Consider the following 20,726-nt stretch of genomic DNA (forward strand, 5'->3'; position numbering starts at 1 on the left):
CAACAGTTTATAGAGCATTTTGTAAGGGAAGCTATGGTCACAAAGAGCCAGCATAGCTTCACCAGAAATAAATTATTTGGGGAAAGCTAGGTGGCTCATTGGACTGAGAACAAGGATTAGAGATGGAACATCTTGGGTTCACCTTAGACACTTCCTTGCTGGGTGATTCTAGGTAAGTCACTTGATCCCCATTACCTACCACTCATCTGTCTTTGAACTAATATATAGTATTGATTCTAAGACAGAAGATAAGGGTTTTTTTAAAAATAAATTATTTTCTTTTTTATTGGATCACTAAACTGCTATAGATTTATTTACATTTCAGAAGAGTATTTGACAGTCTTTCATGTTTTCCCTATAGACTTGGGGAAGAGATGTAGACCAAATCATAGTAAGCTCCAGCGTACTTGGAAATGGTTAAATGGCAGGTTCCAAAGAGTAGTTATTAATGGTTTAATATCAAGTTAGTGGGAGGACTATAATCAAGTAATTCATGGATCTAAGCTTGGCCTCAAGCTGTTTAACAATTTTGTCACTGCTTAAGATGAAAACATAGATGGGAAATGTTTTCAGAGAATACAGAGTTAGGAGGCATAGCAAACATAATAGATAATATAGTATCCAGATAAAAAATACTGACAGACTACAACACTGAACCAATTCTAATAACATGATATTCAATATGAATAAGTATAAGTTTTAGACTTGTATCAAAAATACTATTTGAAAAGTATGAGGGATAAAGCTTTATACAGTAGCAATTTTTAAAAGCCTTGGAGTTTTAGAAGATGGCAACCTCAGAACTAGAAACAAAGAATGAAACTAGCAAAAAAGTTCAATGTCAAGAAAACCTACCCAATAATTGGATCCCTTTAGAAGTAGAATAGGAAGTAGTAGGATCCCTTTTTTAGTGATTCATTCTTCATGGGGGGAAAAACATCTGGATTGTCATTTGTCATTTACGTTATAGAGAGAATCCTTATTTAGTTATGGGTTAGATTAATGAAAAATAACATGGGATCATTATCCAGACAGTATGCTGGCCTTGCAGTCAGGAAGTCTCTGTTTTGATCCTGTCTTTGACACCAGTTACTTGCTGCTAGCAAGTTTTTCTAAGAATTAGTTTTCTTGTCTAGGAAATAGTGATAGTAAGACTTCCCATATACAGTTGTAAGGTTCAAATAAAGAGTTTTTTGTGTCATATTTTGAAAATTTGAAAGTACTATCTAAATAGTAGCTTTTTATGACTTTTGAGAATATTATCATTCTGTAATCCTGTGAATTTTTCTCCAAAGGAAACCCAGAGAGAATTCATTAAAAACAAATTGAATATGCCAGTATGAAAAGCTTCAGAACCAGGAGAATAACCTTCTCTAGTCCTAGTTGAGCCCCTTTATCTCACTTGATACACTCCATATTTTTCTAATGATTTATAACATCCAAAAGACACTGAATGTTTAGGGAAGTCAGGGAGATTGATAGGAGAAATATATTAAAAGGGTGAGAAGTTCCTAATTGATAGAATGATGAGTACAGAGAACTGTTACTAATATTATTATTCTTTATATCTCTTCAGGGCCCAGAGATTAAAACAGTGCACAAGTAATAGGATTTCATTTCTTATCCAGTTGTGCCATCTTGGTGTATAGAGAGGCAGTGCCAATGTGGTATAATTGTTAAATAGGTAGATCACTTACTGTAATACGCAAGTTTTTATGGTTTCTTTAATCCCATTTAAACTGATTAAAAGTTACTAAATCACTATTTCTACCCTTAAACATATATACTCCTGTCATGTACTATTTTAACATAAATGTTAATTTTGCTGAGTTTTGCTATCTCTCAAACATGAGCATTCATATTAAGATGATGTTTAGAAAAACTAATTTTGTCAAATTCCAAGGTGTCAAAGAATTACTTCAAATTCATATGAAAATTAATTTTATCATCCAATAGTGAAAAATGCATTAAAATAAGGCATGGTTTTTATGTTATAGTTTTAGATTGATTGTTCATAAATTCAGTTGTGACTTTTTATGTGATTTCTTAAATATATAGCTCTGTGCTATGCTAGTCACTAGGATCCTCAAGGCAAAAATAGTAAAAATGCCATGCCTTTAAGAAGAATACATACTATTAGGAAACAATAACATAAACATAGATAACAAATACAAAGTAAGGCAAATAAATTCAAATGGGAGAAAGCACTAAAAATTGGGTGGGGGAGGGCAAGAAACCAAGAAAACCTTGGAATGGATTGAGTCAAATTTTAAGAATATAAAGCATTTTTCAATTGACAAATAGTCAGAGGATATGGATAGGGGATTTTCAGATGAAGAAATTAAAACTATCTTTAATTATATGGGGAAAAGGTCCAAATCACTATTAAGTAGAGAAATATAAATTAAAACAACTCTGAAGTAGATACCACCTCACACTTAACAGATTGGCTAATAAGACAAAAAAGGAAAATGATAAATGTTGGAGGGAATGTGGGAAAATTGAAACACTAAATATACCTTTGGGAGAACTTCGAACTTATCCTACCATTCTGGAGAGCAATTTGAAACTGTGCCCAAAGGGCTATAAAACTGTGCCTATGCTTTGACCCCTCAATACCACTACTATGAGTTAGAAAAAGATGAAAGATATTGGAAAAAGACTTACTTGTACCAAAATATTTATAACAGCTCTTTTCATGGTGGGAAAGAACTGGAAATTGATGGGATGTCCAATTGCGAAATGGCTGAACAAATTATGGTATATGATTTTAATAGAATACTATTGTTCCATAAGAAATGATGAACAAGATGATCACAAAAAAGAAACTGGAAAGACCCATATGAGGTGATGCAAAATGACAAACAGAGTCAAGACATTTTACATAATAATAGCAATAACATGCAGTGATCAACTATGAATCATGACTCTTTTAGGTAATGCAAAGATCCAGTACAATTCCAAGGGAATCATAATAAAAACAGTTATCCACCACCATGGAATGAATTGATGGAGTCAGAATGTAGATTGAAGCAGACCATTCTTCACTTTATTGCTTTTATGAATTTGTTTCTTGCATAAACAACATTTTCTTTCAGAACATGATGATCATGGAACTATGTATTGCATGATAACACATGTATAATATGGCATATTACTTGCCATCTTTGGGACAAAGGAGAGGTGGGAAGGTGAAAGAGAACATGGATCTCAAAATGTCAGAAAATAATTATTAAAATTGTATCTACATGTAATCTAGAAAAATGTAAAATAAAATAAAATTTTAAAAAAGAACAACTTGGAATACAGATAATTTTTGCTGAAGTGAACTTGTGAAGGGAAGGGAAGATTCTATAAGGAAGCCAAATCATTGGTAAAAAGGCAGAAATAGGAGAATCGATACCATTTGAAACATAGCCATTAGCTCTGAAAAACTTCTGATTAGAATAGTTAACCTAAAAAGATAACATTATCATTATTTAACTGTATAGGTAAAATAAAGGAGTTCCCATTGCTAGAACTCTATTCCAATATATTATTCTAATCTTGAGGTGATCTTGTATCTTGATGGCTATTCCAGCCAAGAAAATCTTTAACAATTCCTAATAAGACATGAAATTATTTGAGTATGGATCCAGCGAAGGACTTTTTGTCACATATCTGAGGAGTTATATTCAATGTCATCACCAGAGAATTGGCTACCAGCTAATCAGTTATTTTGACTACTTTCCTTCATGAAGATCATCTCTTAAAGTAAAGAAAGAGTTGCACTGGGAGAGTAACAATACTGATGAGATTGTTCGTACCTGAATATTAAAATCATTCAAGTAGAAAAGTATGTTGAGATGTCAAAGAATGCTTCCCAATTTTCAAATGGCATCAACTCTTAACCATGTTGTCGGTTACATTCAATTTAAAATGAAAACTTAAAGAATGCAATCTGTATTTCACAGTTTGTATTTTCAGCAGTGGTTTTTTACTATATACATATATATATTTATATATATATATATATACATACATAGCTCATGTTACATTGCTTGGGTCACAATTAGATTTATAGATAATTTTGGTAGTAACCAACTACTTTGCATCAGGGGAAATAAGAGTAGAGAGATAAAACATGATAGTGTCTGTTTTACATTATTTTACTTGATGTGTCACATTGCATTGTAGAATAAGAAACATTTTGGAAGAAACTCAGACATTAGTTCTTTTCCATTTCTTTAAAAGACCACAATATTATTATTACATTATATTGAATTTTCTGTTACTCAATCTACTTTTCTTTTTTAAAAAAATACTAATTTAAAGTGATTTAAATAGCATTTTGAAATATTTTAACTCTTCCTCTAAACTTTAGCAAATAACATTTTTATACAATTGGGCAGTCCAATAAAATTATCTGTAATAAACACATAATTATTTTTACTGGACTGAAAAACAAAATGAAATGTCCAACACGGAAGGAGAAAAATAGATGAAAACTGAGCATCTGAACGACTTAAATAATTTTTCCCTTCTTTTTTCTAGGCTCAACATGGGAGAAGACATTTCGTCAGATTGGCTTTGAAAGGTAACCTGTGCATTTATGATGTATCCACTTTGAAATATAAGAGTGATGCCAGAAATGATTTGGCCAATTAGACAAAAAACATAAACTGTTACGTGTAAAACTTTACAATGTAGATGATTTGAGCCACATTTTTTTCCTCCCTCCCTCCGTCCTTCACTTCCTTTTTTCCATCCTTCCTTCCTTCCTTCCTGCCTTCCTCCCTTCTCTCCCTCCTTCCTTTGCTTTTTCCTTTCTTCCCTCCCTCCTTCCTCCATTCTTTCCTTCTTTCTTATTTCCTTCTTCCATCCTTCCTCTTTATTTTCCCAGTAATTTCAATGGTAGGGAAATTTATTCCATTAAAGTAGATTTACAAGTTGTCTGATGGCCCAAGATATTAAGTGACTTAGATCTCACAACTAATAATTATTTAAACCAGAACTTGAAAACTCTATATCCTTTCGATATTTTATCTAATATACCATATGGCCACCTATGTAAGACTAGTGAATTTATGTCCAAACAAGAAAATAAAACCGTGATTTAATATAATTTTAAAATAGGAAAAGATGAAGTTAAGAAATGATTTGTTTATAGAAAAAGATGGATATTATACATTATTTAAAATGTTTTAGATGTTTAGGTGCTCATTCTATATACTGTAATAATAATAATACTATTAATGATTGCACTGATTATTTAACTTATCTCTAAGGATAACAATTTGTACTCTTTCCACAATGAAACTAAAAGCAATTTAACTCCCAAAATATGAATCCTACTTCAGATCCTCCTTCCATGATTTCTATTCCTACTGATCCTACCTTTTATTCATGTTCCCTAAAACCACTCCTCTATATTCATAGATCTTTGTGAAGACTTATCTATTCTTAGATGTTCCCTCTTCAGAAATGAGGAATATATTCATAATGTAAGATTTGTATGTGTCTATATGCATAATCTGAAAGCATAGATTTTCAAATGAGGGATGGGACAAATTTATGTCTCTAAAATCTGTTGCATCTCTTTCTAAGGTAGTCTATACTTTCTATTTTAAGGGGAACAAGAGAAAGGTAGTAGTTGGCCACTTGTTTTTTCTTAATGATAAATATTTGAGCTTAATTCATAGTTTTCTATCCTCCCCCAACAAAAAAAAAATATTGCTGGTCTAGGGGTAGCAGTCTTGTTCAGAACAAAAGCTACTTCCATGATTCCTATTCCCTCCTTAGCTTATTCACCAGCTTGGCTCCTTCCCACTAAACTGATTGTACAAAAAATTATGACAAATAGCAAATAAAAAGAAATCACATTGATCCAAGAAATCAGCAGAAAAGTTTTACAGATCAGCCTATAAAGGATGTAAATTGGAATGATATAGCTCAGCTCAAACCAAGAGAGAGGTTTTAATCTTACCCAAAGTGTAACCCTAAAGTCTCTAGGGAGGCAAGCTAGAAATCAGGGCATGCTCGAGAACTGGCTTCTCCTACATAACCAAAACTTAAGACTTTTCACACGTGTCTCCAAGAGAGTGTCTAGAATCATGTTGTTCTCTCTTCCAGGCTTTAGCACCAACTCCATCCCTCACAAAAAAGCATAGCATAGCTGTCTTATTTGAAGTTCCCTATTCATTATACCCCATCTCCCAGTCTAGCTCAAATACTGCCTTCCATATCCCTCAGCTGCTAGGACTCTCCTTCCCCAAACTATCTTAGATTCATTTGAATATATTCTTCATGTACTTATATTTGTACCTGTTACCATTAGAATTGAAATTTTTGAATCATTTACTTTTATTTATATCTCCCTTGTGAAGTACTTGGCATATAGTGGGTTCTTAACAAATATATACTAATTAAAATGAAAACTAATAAATACTTTTTAAATTTTATGTTTTCTAAAGACACTCTGTGTTCAAGTTTAGAAAAGAAATATATTAACTTTATGTCTAATAACAAACAAAACATGATATTGATCATATCATTTATTTAGCACTTTAAAGCTTGGACATCTCTGTACATACATACTCAAAATAATCATGTGGGATAGGAACTATTATTATCCTCATTTTACATATGAGGAAATTAAACCTCAGGGAAGTTAAGTGACTTGCCCAAGGCCACATAACTACTAAGTGTCTGAGGCAAGAATTAAACTCAGGTCTGATTGGCTAGCAAATCTAGCATTCGATCCACTGCATCCCATAGCTGTGTTTTCCTTCCTGCTTGGTAGCATTTCCTTAAAGTAACTTTCTTTAACTCCTATGCTAATTCAGTAATGTTATTTTTCATTTAAACCAACACCGAGCTGCTCTAAAGAGTGAATCCTCCCAGCAGAGACATATATTTCATTTCATGGTTATTGCTTCGTCATAGTAACATTGATCTTCTTATTGAACTCCTTTCCTGTGATTAAAATCTTTAGATCTTCTATGAAATAGCTGAAAGGCTAACACCATGCCAGTCTTAGCTAAAAGCATCTTTCTACACCAGTATCTCCTGAAAAGATAAATTGACCAAACCATGGTTACATCAGCAAATGTAGACCAAGATCAATATAATCTTTAAACAATTTGCCCTTGCAATTTGATGACTGTTCTCCCAAGAAACATTTTTAGGGGCCAGGATTGAAATTGTAACTGGTATAGTTGTATGAACAGCTTTTAAAAAATCTGATTCAAAGAGCTAACTGTATCCAATTATACTTCTGAATCATATTGAGAAACCTACTTTGGTGTGTATTGATTAACTTAATGCCCAGGGCCATAGGGTAGAAATTAGAAACACTTGAAAATGTGTTCTTTCTCCCCATGGAAACAAAACAGAGAACTAATCCCTATACTTCTCCTTCATGTAGTTTATAAGAGAAACATGAACCAATCTAAGGAGAAAAATGCTTTAAGGGATTTTACTAGCATGTTAAAAGCCAACTGTTTGGACTGACTTATTCTTTCTGAATAGGTTACTTTTTTAAACCAAAATAAGAATCCTACCAGAAAGATCTGTGGTAAAATTATTAATAACTCACATTTATGTAGTGTCTTGAGGTTTAAGGTGTTTTCTTTACAACAACCATGTTATGTAAGAAATACAAATATTTTTCCCATTTTACAGATATGAAAACAAATTCAGGGAGGCTAAATAGTCTGGTCCTTGGTATACAGATAATATATGTCATACCTGAAAACAGAATTTGAGTTTCTTGATCTCACCATCACTGTTCTTCTCACCTTCTTGCTTTCCAAATATTTAACTAATTTAGAAATTCTTGACATAATTGACATACTATAAATCTTAGTTCTACTAGTTTCTACTTGTATGGCTTGAGAAAAATTACTTAGCCTCTTGGGACCTCAGTTCCTCATCTACAAAGTGAGGGGGTTGGACTAGATGATCTCTAGGGTCCCTTCCAGCTCTAAATTTGGGATTCTATCATTTCTGTTTGAGAACTGCTATACTCTCTTTATATTTAAATCTGCCTCAAAGGTAAAAATTAAATATTTTCTGAATACCTTTGTTCAGAATTTATATAAATGTCTTCTTTTTGATGGATGGAGGTAGGGATGATGAGAACGGGAGTGGAAGCTGAGAAAGAGAAAGGGAGAAAGGTTAAAAAAAAGAAGAGAACAGACAGAAAGATGGAGAGAAGAAACAACAGAAGGGAGAGGAGAGAGTTTGGATCCTTTCTAGTTTTCTTATGTGTTTCTCAATTTTGTTGCATAATATGGCTCCTCTTTTCTCTGATAAGCCCCATTTAAATAGACTTTTCTACTCTTCTATTTGGTTTAATCCTGGGACACATAGGTTAGCCCTTGTATCTTTTTGTCAATGAGTAAAGGAAAATAGTTTAGAGGCAACTTGTATATTATGGGTTGGCCTTTGCATCATTTTGTCAAATAAAGTGCTTTAAATAAAAATTAATTTTGGAGATTTTATACTAAATAAATAAGTATTTATTAGTGAAGAGAAAGACAGAAATAAAATTTCCAGCCTTCTTAAATTAAAGTAGGATCGAGTCCTAGATTCTAGCTCAAGCTCCAACACCCCTCCTCCACAGTGCTGCTTGTCAGAGATCCCAAGCAAGATAATAGCTACAGGGAGGACTCAGAGAATGGCTGAGGGAGCAAGGCCATGGGTCCAGGAGGAGGACAGAAACCGAGAGCAGGACAGAATTTCCTGTGGCTAGCTTTTCAAGCCTTCCTCTAATCCCCTCCCTCAAATCCTTCCAGATCTTTCAATTGACCGATGGTCTCCATAAGTCATATTTTCTGACCTCCTGACTTCTATGGTGCCACCATGTTGGTAGGTGTGTGACTGTGACTCTTATGGTGAGTCTTTATGGGAAAGGACTGGGTTGAGGTCCCCTAGATATTTAATTCACACAAAAGGAAACATCATAGTTGTGACAAGAAATCCATTATGATAATGATCTGGATCAACGCTGAAAGACTTATGATAAAGAATGATATGTACTTCCAGAGAAAGAATTATTGAAGTCAGATGCAGATCAAAGCATACTATCTTCCATATTAGTATATTGAGAGTTTTATTCTGGGGTTTTGGTTTTATATGAGTAGTCATTGCAACAATGACCAATATGGAGTATATTTTGCACCATAATACATGTATAAACCAGATCAAATTGCTTACCTTCTCTTAATGGAGGTAGAGATGGAGGAAAACAATATGGATATTATAATTCTGGAAAGTATTAAGTTAAAATTATTATTGTATATAATTGAGAAAAATATTTTTGAATTTAAAATTCATTATTGATTTCAAAATTAAGTAGGTTGTGAGGACATGTATATATTTTTTGAGGCATCAGTTGCAAGAATTATTTCATTTCCACAAGTTCTCATACATGGCACTATTTCAATATTTTTCAAAATTGTACAATGTTTTATCTGAATCTCTAAATGCTTTAAACTGATGAGTCAGTAGTGCAAGGCTCTTCAAGTTTTTGTATGTGGGGGAACCCTGGGGCACTCTGGTGAAGCCTATGGACCTCTTCTCAGAATCATTTTTATAGGCATAAAGTAATATATGTAGTAGTACAAAGGAAACAAATTGTGATGAAATACAGATATCAAAATATACTTTTAAAATCCTTTTCAATTCTAAGACAGAAGAATAGTAAGGGGCAGGCAATTAGGGTTAAGTGACCTGCCCAGGATCACACAGTTAGGATATGTCTGAGGTCAGATTTGAACTCAGATTCTCTCACCTCTAAGCCTAGAGCTCTACCCATTGTGTGACCTAGGTGCCCATCTAAAATATCTTTAAAATAATATCTCAGACTCAATGTTAAAAACTATACAATTGGGTATAATTCAAGGATTTTCAGTAAAAGGGCAATATAGTCAACTCTGGTTTTTAGGGAATGTATATTTTAAACTCTTACCTTAGAATGAATACTAAGTATTATTAGAATACTAGAATGAATACTAAGTATTATTTCCAAGGTGGAATAATGGTACGAGGTTGGCAATTGGGGTTACATGACTTGCCCAGGCTCACAAAGCTAGGGAGTGTCTGAGGACAAATTTGATCCCATGACCTCTTATCTCTGGGTCTCATTCCACTGAGCCAACTAGCTGCACTGGAAGAATATTTTTGAAAGCTGTGTGGAAGATCAACTATAGAGAGGAGACACTAAAAGCAGGGAGTTAATTAAGAAGCTTTTAGTGAGTTGTTTAGAGGTGTTAAGTAACTGAATTAAGGATACAGCTATGTGAATGTCAGGATGGGAGATACAAAAAGTTAAGGAAAACTTGTTGGTAAATTTACTGACTATTATTATATATATGAGCCTCTCCTGAGCTCTCAGCTTTTTATCTTCTTTACTATGGTTTTTAGTGGTCCCATCAGCTCCTTTAGATTCAAATTATCATCTCTATGTAGATGATATTCAGATATAATTATTGAGCCCTATTCATTTTCTTGGCTTCTAGTTCTGCATCACAAACTGCCTGTTGTGCATTTCAAACTGGATATCCTATAGACATCTCAACCTCAACATTTCTAAATTTCAACTCACTATTTTCCCCCAAAACTGTCCTTTTTCAAATTTCCTAGAGAGAACCGCCAGTTTCACAACATCATCTTTATCTTGACTCCTTAGCTGTACTCATGCTGAATATTCCATCTGTTGCTAAGTACTGTCATTCCTATTTGCACAATATCTCTCATATACCGTCTCTCATCTATAGTCACTACCCTGGTACAAGCTATCATCACTTCATGCTTGGTCTATTGCAATACTTTCTTTTTGTTTGGTCTTCCTGCCTCACATTTATCACTAGTCCTTCACTCAGCTGTCAAAGGGGTCTTGCTAAAGTGCAAGTCTGACCTTGGCAACTCCAAAAAATCAAACTAATTACCAGGTTTTTTCTAAAGTCATCCTGCTTGTCAGTTCTTAGGGAACAATAGTGTTCCATTACAGTCATATATGCAACAACTTGAAAAGGCTACAAGCCAAGACTGAGGTGGAGAGAGAGTTGGTGCACAATTTTCTATTCACAGATGATTGTGGCCTTAGTACAATATCTGAGACTGAGATGCAGGAGAATGTGGATCAATTTTCTGCTTCTTGTGCTAATTTTGACCTGTCACCAAAGAAATATAGAACACCAATTAACACCAAGAAAATAGCAGTTCTTCACCAGCCAGGACCACACCATCTATTCATGGAACAATTGGTTACAGAAAATGAAGACATTTTGAATGCTGTGGATAAGTTCACCTACTTTGGCCATATACTTTTCAAGGATGTACCTTAAAGAGATGAGGCTTATAGATGGGTTGCCAGAGCTAGCTCAGTGACTGAGAGTCTCTGAATAAAAGTGTGAGAAATAAAAGGTATCAAGCAGCCTACCAAATTGAAGATCTACAGATCCATTATACTAACCTCATTGTTGTATGCCTTTGAAACCTGAACAGTCTACCTGTGCTATACCTGAAAACTGAATTGCTTCCATTTGAATTGTTTTTTAAAAATTATGAAAATTACCTGGCAAGATAAGGTACCAGACACTGAAGTCCTTTCTTGAGTTGAACTGCCAAATATTCAGACTACTGCAGAGTCCACAACTCTGATGGGCTGGCCGCATTGTTCAAATGCCAAATGTACATTTGCCTAAAAGACTATTTTATGAAAAATTCACACCAAGCAAGCGCTCACACAGAGGTCACAAGAGGCGATACAAGGACATTCTAAAGGTCTCTCTGAAGTTATTGATTGTGAGACATGGGAGACACTAGCACAGGGATGCCCAGCATGGCGTGTCCACATCAAACAAAGCATTGTACTCTAGCAGAAAAATAAAATTGCAGTCGCCCAAAAGAAATGTGAGATGCACAAATTTAGAGTCATCTGCATCCCAAATGTCCACGTGGCATATTTGTACTCAACCTGAGGTAGGGCTTTCGTATTGGTCTGAGCCGCTGCAGTTGGCACACCATACATTGACCATAGATTCTGACATGGTAATGCCATTTTGCTCCTCTTCCAGGGTCAACAACTAACAAGTTATTATATTTGATAGTAGAAGTATAAACATAATCAAAATCAGCAACTTCAAAATTGTATCTCTTCTTTTGGCAATATACATGAGGATCCTGAGGATCCCATTGATGACCATTTAGGTTTTAAGATCTCTGATGATGATAGCCACTAAGAGCCCTTTGCTTGTCAAACCATTCAGTAGCTTGCTCCATTGTTTGGACTTCAGCAAATATTGGAAAGTGTAGAAATTGCAATGAATTTTCCTCCACCAATTTTTCTCTAGTATTAGCAATATGTATCTTCTTTCACAACATGATGAATTGTATATTGCATTATAGCACCTCTACAGCCTATATCATATCATCTGCTGTTTCAGGAGGAAGAAAGTGTAGGAGGGAGGAAGGGAGAGAATGTAGATCACAAACTATCAGAACATGATTATTAAATTGTATCTACATGTAATCTGGAAAAAGAAAAAATACATTATAAAAAAGAAACAATAACTTCTTAGGGTAGTTATTATAAATTTCAAGTTTCAAAGACTAATGTTCTAGCATTCTATTATATATGACTGCTATGTTTTCAGATTTAATCTGTATTTTCTTTTAAAGGCAATTACAGCTGAACGTTGAAGCAATTTGGTTCTTCAGGACAATTGTAAGAGTTATTGATTCCTTTGTTACTGTTGTCTTCTTTGAAGTTTCAGATCATTTTGCTGGCCAGCATTATTCTTCTCAGGTGAAATGCCTGACTCAGCTAAAGCCTCAAAACAGCTTGAGAATTTGAAAGGCAAGATGATCTCTGCTAGCTATATTACATAATATAAAGAAAGAGCAAGAAGCTATTCTCATTGCCCCTTGCACTCTGACTTTTAATAGATGGATGAATTCTTAGCAAAAAAAAAAACTTTTAGAGAAGATTTCCTTTTGAGTCTGGAAGAGGATAAGCTTTGAATCCTGTTTCTGTGCTGTGTTTATGGAAATCACACATTTGTTTAAGGTGACCCTGGTGTTAACCAGAAGATCCACAGCCATGTATATTTTCCTTACTTATAATAATACACATCTCTGTGCCATAAGCATGAATCAGTCCAGTGTGGAGATAGCTGATAGTGTCCCTAGGCAGCACAGAACACAGATAGTGCTTTTTAACCTCAGACTCAAAGGTATTCTCTAAAAAGCCTCCAAATGAGGTCAACACATAACTTGTTTTCTGTTTCATAGTTAGCCTTTCTATCTGGGAAAAACCTTATGGAATGCATATGTGTATGGACATCAACTTGTAAGAATGCAGAAAAAGTTGTTGCTTTCTGGGTGGTCTTTTCCACTTTTTTGTCTCCAAATATTCATCAAGTAATATAGCCTCATTTGATTTTACACAGAATATTGTACTGTCCTACATGTTCTATGTCTAGTACATTGTACTAGACATCAGGAATATGTATATAAATCACAGATCTGATTTACATTAACTGTATTTTCTGAACTTCATTTCCTTGCCTATAATATTATAATCAAATTTTTACTATTTATCTCATTTTAAATAATTTTTTGGAATACACAGATGTTAGAAAAAAACAAGATCTAGAATGATACTACCCAAGTATATGAGACAGAGTTATGAGCTACACAGAATTTTAAATCTAGAACCTAGGTCTTAATAAGAGTGGAAATCTGGCCAGGACCAGGACAGGGAATTGTGAAGAGGGAGAACCTAGGATGCTGAGGTCCTAAATGTGCTTCTCACTCAGAAGATTGGTAAGGCTTAGAGGTTCTCTGGGGTTGTTAAGGAACTATTAGGTTTGTGAGTCCCACAGCATCTCTGACTTCAGAGTGCTTGTTATCAGTGTGCAATACTGTTTTCATATAAAATATTGTTTTACATGTTTTCATGTAAAAATGTAAGGCATTTCTTCCCAAAGAAGCTATCTTTGAATGGGAAGTCAAAATAGTTTTCCAAAGAGTCATGATCAGGGATCAAATCTGCTAAGATGGTGTGTAATAAAAGTTACAAAAATGTATGCTTTCTGTCTTCTTTCCAAGAGCTATGGCCTGTAGGAATAATGGCAGCCTGCTTCCATTTCATTCTTCCTGGGATAAATATAGTGGTAGGTCCTTAGAATGAGTAGTAGAGAGGAAGAGGAGAAAAATGAACACACACACACACACACACACACACACACACACACACACACAATTATATGTGTGCGTTTTGAATTCTTAAGCTACCATTGGGATTGGATCCAGCCTGAACTGAATCCCTCTTACTTTAAATGAGCATGGAATTTTGAGCTGGAAGGGAAATGGGTGATATTCTAATCCCCTGATTTTACAGATGAGAAAACCAAACCCCAGAGAAATTAAGAACCTTTTTTGTATATATTCATCCATTTCTCCTAAATTGGTGTATTTATTGCCATATAATTGGGCAAAGTAATTTCTAATGATTGCCTTAATTTCCTCCTCATTGGAGGTGCTGTCCCCCTTTTCATCTTTAATGCTGTGAATTTGCTTTTCTTCCTTCCTTTTTTTTAATTAGATTGACCAGTACTTTGTCTATTTTGTTTGTTTTTTCAAAGTACCAGCTTCTTGTCTTATTTATTAAATCAATAGTTCTATCACTTTCGATTTTATTAATTTCTCCCTTAATTTTTAGGATTTCTAATTTGGTTTTCTGCTGGGGGTTTTTAATTTGATCGCTTTCGAGTTTTTTTCAATTGCATTTCCAATTGATTGATCTCTGCTCTCCCTTGTTTGTTAATATGAGCTTTCAGGGATATGAATTTGCCTCTGATTACCGCTTTGGCTGCATCCCAAAAGGTTTGAAAGGATGTTTCGCCATTGTCATTTTCCTTGATGAAATTATTAATTGTTTCTATGATTTCTTCTTTAGCTAAACGGTTTTGGAGTATCATATTGTTTAATTTCCAATTGGTTTTAGATTTGGTTTTCCATGTACCATTACTAATCATTATTTTTATTGCCTTGTGATCTGAGAAGGCTGCATTCATTATTTCTGCTTTTTTGCATTTGTGTGCTATGTTTCTGTGACCTAATGTATGGTCAATTTTTGTGAATGTGCCATGTGGTGCTGAGAAGAAGGTGTATTCCTTTTTATCCCTATGAGAAAGATCACCCAATGAGAAAATAGGTGTGGCAAGATTTTAACTGAGGATCCAATTCCAAATTAAAGCTCTTTTCATACTGCAAAAACTTTTGTAAATTATCTCCTTGAAGACAATGTTGGGTTTTTTTCTATACTTTCCTCTTTTCTAAATGACTTTCTATCTCATCTAATTTTTTTTTAATTTTTAAATTCATATGTTCTTAGAATTTTTTGCAAGCAAGGCTAGTTTCTGCATCTAGATTTATATTAAGTTATCCAAGGATCATAGGAGTTAGAAAGTAATTTCTTGAGTGTGAAATGTTAGGAGCTTAACTTCATAATGTTCAGAATGTGTCTATTTAAATGAAAATTAAAAATTAAAAATTAAAAAAACTATTTAACTCTAGTCATTTACTATATAATAATGTTGTTGTCCCCAAATGCTCCCATTCTCGGCTTGTATTAAAAATAAATTATCTTATTCTTTCTCTAAGAGGATGCATGTGATCTCAAATAGCCAAAATTCTGTTTGTTTGTCATCCAGTATATTAAAATAAAAATAATGTAATCATTCAACAAATATTTTTATGAACCTAGGACACAACTGATCTGTAAACATATGTTAACACAGCTATCTCTTACACATTGTGGGAGTTGGAGGTGCAGCTCCTGCAAAATTCACATAAAATTTTTTGGCTCTCCATACCAGAGAAGTCTGATTTTTTTCCTTTTTTTCTTTTATGGGATATTTATAGTACCTACTGTAAAATTTGGATTAAACATTTGGCCATAGGCTATATGTAGGCAATTCCAAGTAAAAATACTGTGTGGAAAAATTAAAATATTAAATAAATATGAAAATGCTTTTTTCAAAATAAACAAATTTGAGGAAAATAATACTGAACCTACTGAATGTATAGAAAAAGACATTTTAAAAATAACCTTTGAAATTCTCTGCTGGTATTCATCATTAGGGTGTGGAATGGATGTTCTTTTACTACCAATTTAATTTTAATAGAAAAATGTGTAGCTCTTCACTTAAGTTATTAAACAGTAAAATATGTAGTGTAAGATAATATTCCATAGAACAGTACATACATTTTATGCATTTATGATTTACTAAACTTTTAATATATCTCTACATTTCTAGCCTTTGTGTGTATTTTGCTAGCTTTTGTGTTCTCTTCACAAACTTTAATTTTTTACTTATTTTAACTTTAAAAAGGAGATTGTACATATTTGTGCCATTAAAAGATAAATATGTTGATATTAAATAATACTATACACAGAGTTTATGCATTTCTGAATTTCTAAACTTTTTTCTGTGTCATCTACTGGTCTTCACATGTTGTTTGTTGGTTCTCCAAAACTCCCAAGAAATTTCCATTTAATTTCTTATGCCAGCCCACAATATATCAAAACCACAATGGGGAAAGTCATGATATAGAAGGGATACTTGTAGTTCAATAGATATCATCAATATTCCTATTTCCTTCAGTGTAAATAACAATCCATCCTTGATTTCTCAGCCTGTGACATTCTTGTCCCTCTTTTAAAATACTTTTCCCACAGAAGTTCCTAACTATATACTATATAGATGTTTCTCACACCTAGGTCTTTTTGGATTTCATTAGTACTGACAGCATCCTCAATATATCCATGCAATTGCTGATTGGTGATTACCTCAGTTGTCTACTACATCTTAGACTAAATTAAGCCACAGCAATTCACTGCTCAGATCAACTACCCACAATTACCATAACCCCTATCTGCACTGCCCTCCCTCCCCTTTGGAAGAAGTTCCTGAACCACATTGAAATCAACCTTGGAAAGTCTGTATCAATTTATTCTACTATGGTACCACTCAGTTCCAATAACTACAAGAATGAAAATTTCTTGGCCCAATTGCCAATATCCAATATAATGTATGTACATTTTTAAATAAAATGCCTTGAGGGCAGAGACTACCTTTAACTTTGTACCTCTTGCAAAATGGTTGGAGAATAGTAAATACTCAATAAATACTTTTTATTTTCTTTCTTCATAATTTCCTTCTTTGCTTCTTTCCTTTCTTCTTTTCTATCTTCCTCATTCTTTCCTTCTTTCCATCTGTTGTCACTTGCTCTCCCCACATTATTGCCCCATCTATATAAAGTTTTTGTTAACCGTTATTTTATTACACCTAGGGCATCACTGGAAATTAATATATACCATTAAAATCAATTATTTCTTTCTTCATAGAACATCAAGCTCAGAGTAGTAAAGTTAGAACAAAGTTTGAAATAGTTTCTTTTACATTTTTCTCAGTAATAAAGAGATTGGTGTCTCTATTTGCTCATCATTTTGCTAAATGCACTTACTTCTATAATATGCATATGATGCATATTTTCATTTAACCTATAAAATATGTGTATGAATTTTTGTCATTGTTGATCATAGATTATACATTGTAGGGTAGCAATCATATCTATGAGAATGCTAGGAACTATTGCAATCTTTCAACCATCTTTAATTTTCTATGCATGTGTATATCTTCCAAAGATGTGGACTAAGATACCTTATATTTATTAACATATGGTTTTATGGGTTTCTGTAACCACAAAAAAAAAAAATCCATCATCAAATGAGCCTTTCTAAATTTAGCTGACTAATCCCCAAATGATAGCCCCATATTTGATATCTTTTCAGTTTGGTAGGACCTAATAGTACTGGTGGTGCATTGGCACGGTCTTTAAGAAAACATACCATTTTAAAGCTTCCAAGTAGGACTTTGGGTGACAATGTTCATTTACAAACTTAAGTTACTTTTAGCCATAAAAAAATTTCTTCGATTGATCTGTATAATCCTAATAAATGAGTTTCTGTTTCTCCTCTATATACCTTTCTCTTCCTTTTTTTAAATAGTAAAATAGTTTTTCAAATAGAATCATAATGTTTTTGATAATTTATATAAATTTTCAAGAATACTTTAGGGGACATTGTGATATTGAAATCACTTTAAAAGACTGATATGTATTAAATTAAGGTCACCAAGGAATTCACTCATGTAATTCCTAAATGAAACACTCAAGTCAGCAGCCAAATTTTAATGGTGTTTTAATTACAACAGGAGGAAGAAAGTATTAGAGGGAGAGGGAGAGAGAGAAAGAAAAGGGAGAGAAAGAAAGAAGTTTAACTCAGAATCACTCTGGCTCAGGCTGAACCAAAGTGGGCATTAAGGCCTTGGATAGCCAAGGCAGGGAAAGGGATCAGTCCTTATCACTCATGTGACCAATCTGAAGGAAAGCAGTCTGCAGGACTCCTCTAAATTCAAGCACCAGCCTCCAACTGAAAGCTATCCCTCCTCCCAGGAAGTCCTGAGAACTCCAGAGGCTGTTCTCTACCTCACTTCCTGCATCTCACATGTGTCAATAGTGGCTCTAGCTTGACCTAAGACTGCCCAGAGGTCTGTCCTTTTTTTGCACATGTCTATTGAAGGCCATATTCTCAAATAATTAAATCTTGAGTTTGCTGCAGCCCTTCCTAATCTTGTTACAGTAGGGTGGAGAATGTAGTTTCCAAGACCTGATTCTGTTATTCCAAGTATCTCTATTGTTATTGATCAGGAAATAGCTAAATCCGATCTGATCTTCTAAAGAATGGTCTGAATAGGGTGGAGTAGTTTTGAAATTCACAACATAATACATGGACAATAATTGAATAATTGACAGTATTTTTTTAAATAGCATGGTATATTGTTCCTTTCTCATTCAGTGTTTTGCATATGAAGAAAGCTTATATATATATATATATATATATATATATTTTTTTTTTTTTTATTTCCAGCAAATATACTGTTCCCATGTGATTTTTACTTTGCTTTATTTTTCTGGAAGGGTTTGATATTCTCCTGCCTGAGTGAAAGTAGGCATATAACATTATATTTTGATATTCCTGATAGTATTTTATTAAAAAATAAATTCCAACATAAATACAAATGAATCCAGGAAAGGTCAAAATATTACATATTGGGGTGATTTAAGAAATAATTACATGTATATCTATATATGTGTGTATGTATACATATAAACATGCATATGTATGTATAAAATCAATAGAGGCAGAAGAGGCATTTCATATGTTGGAATATATGTCTCTTCCGTCTCTAAAGTCCTGTGACCTGTTCTCTTGCACACAGTCATGGGTTTAGAATTCGAAGGGATCTTAGGCTTCATCTCATGCAAGACCCAGAGAGCTGACATCACTTGAATCTGAACATACAGCTAGCAAGTGGAGGAACATTAAACCTAGGTCCCCTGACTCCAAATCCAGAATGTTTTCTCCTGGACCATGCTGCCTACAAGTCTGGTCATGATTTGGGGGTTACAAAACACAAGAGGATCTGAATATTTATTTATTTCTAGAATCATGGAATCTTGGACATGTCAACAGATCAACTAGTCTCACTGCTATTAGAAACATAAATCCAGGGGGCAGCTAGGTGGCTCAGTGGATTGAGAGTCAGGCCTAGAGATGGAAGGTCCTAGTTTCAAATCTGGCCTCAGCCACTTCCCAGTTGTGTGACCCTGGGCAAGTCACTTAACCCCCATTGCCTAGCCCTTACCACTCTTCTGCCTTGGAGCCAATACACAGTAGTGACTCCAAGATGGAAGGCAAGGGTTTAAAAATAAAAAAATAAAGAAACATGAATCCATTTCCAACATCCCTGACTTTTGGTTGACAATTGGCTTTGTGTTTGTCTTTTGTTTTTGTATTGTTTTCTGCATGTTACTAAATAATACAATTTGTCATTTTCCCCAGTGAATTGACTAGTTTGACTGCTTTGGTGTCTTGTAGACACTTGGCTGTTTAGCTAAAGCCAGTACTTTTTAACTTAATAAGAAGTGATGTCATTTACATTTACTTCGAAGGCAGTGGAGAAATTGACCCTCTTACTGAAGTTCTCAACTAGAAAAACAATTGACCTTATTCACCAAAAAAAATCTAAATATATCACTTCTTCTCTAAAATGTTTTGTAATATCTGATTTTTCTCACAAAAAAGATTTAACCTTCATTAAAACATCTTAACTAGAAGAAAAAATCTAATTTATAATTCCCCTCTAAAGCTCTGTTTAATCTAGAATGTTTTGTCTAGTATAAATAGCCTCTAGGTAAAAATATGACAAAGATCAGATCCCATAGGGCATAACACCTTCAGAGGTTTAGAAATTGGCTGGCTGATTCTAGTTACCTTGGCACCTTGTCCTATGAAGTATTAGTCCTATGAAGTATTAGAGCATGAAAGTTTTAGATTTTGTTAGTGACCTAAACATGCATGCCATAGAAAAGATCACTTAGAAACTTCAAGGTTTGGTGTGGACAGCATGATGAATCGACCACAGCAAAATCATGCTGTTTGATTTGTAGGTAGAGCATGGGTGTTGAGTCAACAAAATGGAATATTAGCAAGAAATGTGCTTAAAGAAAGATATTTACAGGAGGGGGTCCATATGTCTCATCTGCTTTTCTTCTTACTCATTAATTTTTCTAAAAAAATAAGTCTGAAATTGTCCCTTTTCAATGAT

The 20,726-nt window shown here is 33.9% G+C and overlaps 1 protein-coding gene across 6 annotated transcripts in view; it reads left to right on the forward strand.

Moving 5' to 3' along the window:
* The window catches only part of PIEZO2 (piezo type mechanosensitive ion channel component 2), a 551,033-nt gene that overhangs the window by 297,973 nt on the left and 232,334 nt on the right, over positions 1 to 20,726 (forward strand). For all 6 annotated transcript variants that reach the window (XM_056823644.1, XM_056823640.1, XM_007487722.3 and 3 more), the window contains exon 4: positions 4,534 to 4,576. In XM_056823644.1, coding sequence (XP_056679622.1) covers positions 4,534 to 4,576 — 43 coding nt within the window. The remainder of the gene's footprint in view (positions 1 to 4,533; positions 4,577 to 20,726) is intronic.

This window comes from Monodelphis domestica, chromosome 3, assembly GCF_027887165.1.
Source record: "Monodelphis domestica isolate mMonDom1 chromosome 3, mMonDom1.pri, whole genome shotgun sequence".
Taxonomy (NCBI): domain Eukaryota; kingdom Metazoa; phylum Chordata; class Mammalia; order Didelphimorphia; family Didelphidae; genus Monodelphis; species Monodelphis domestica.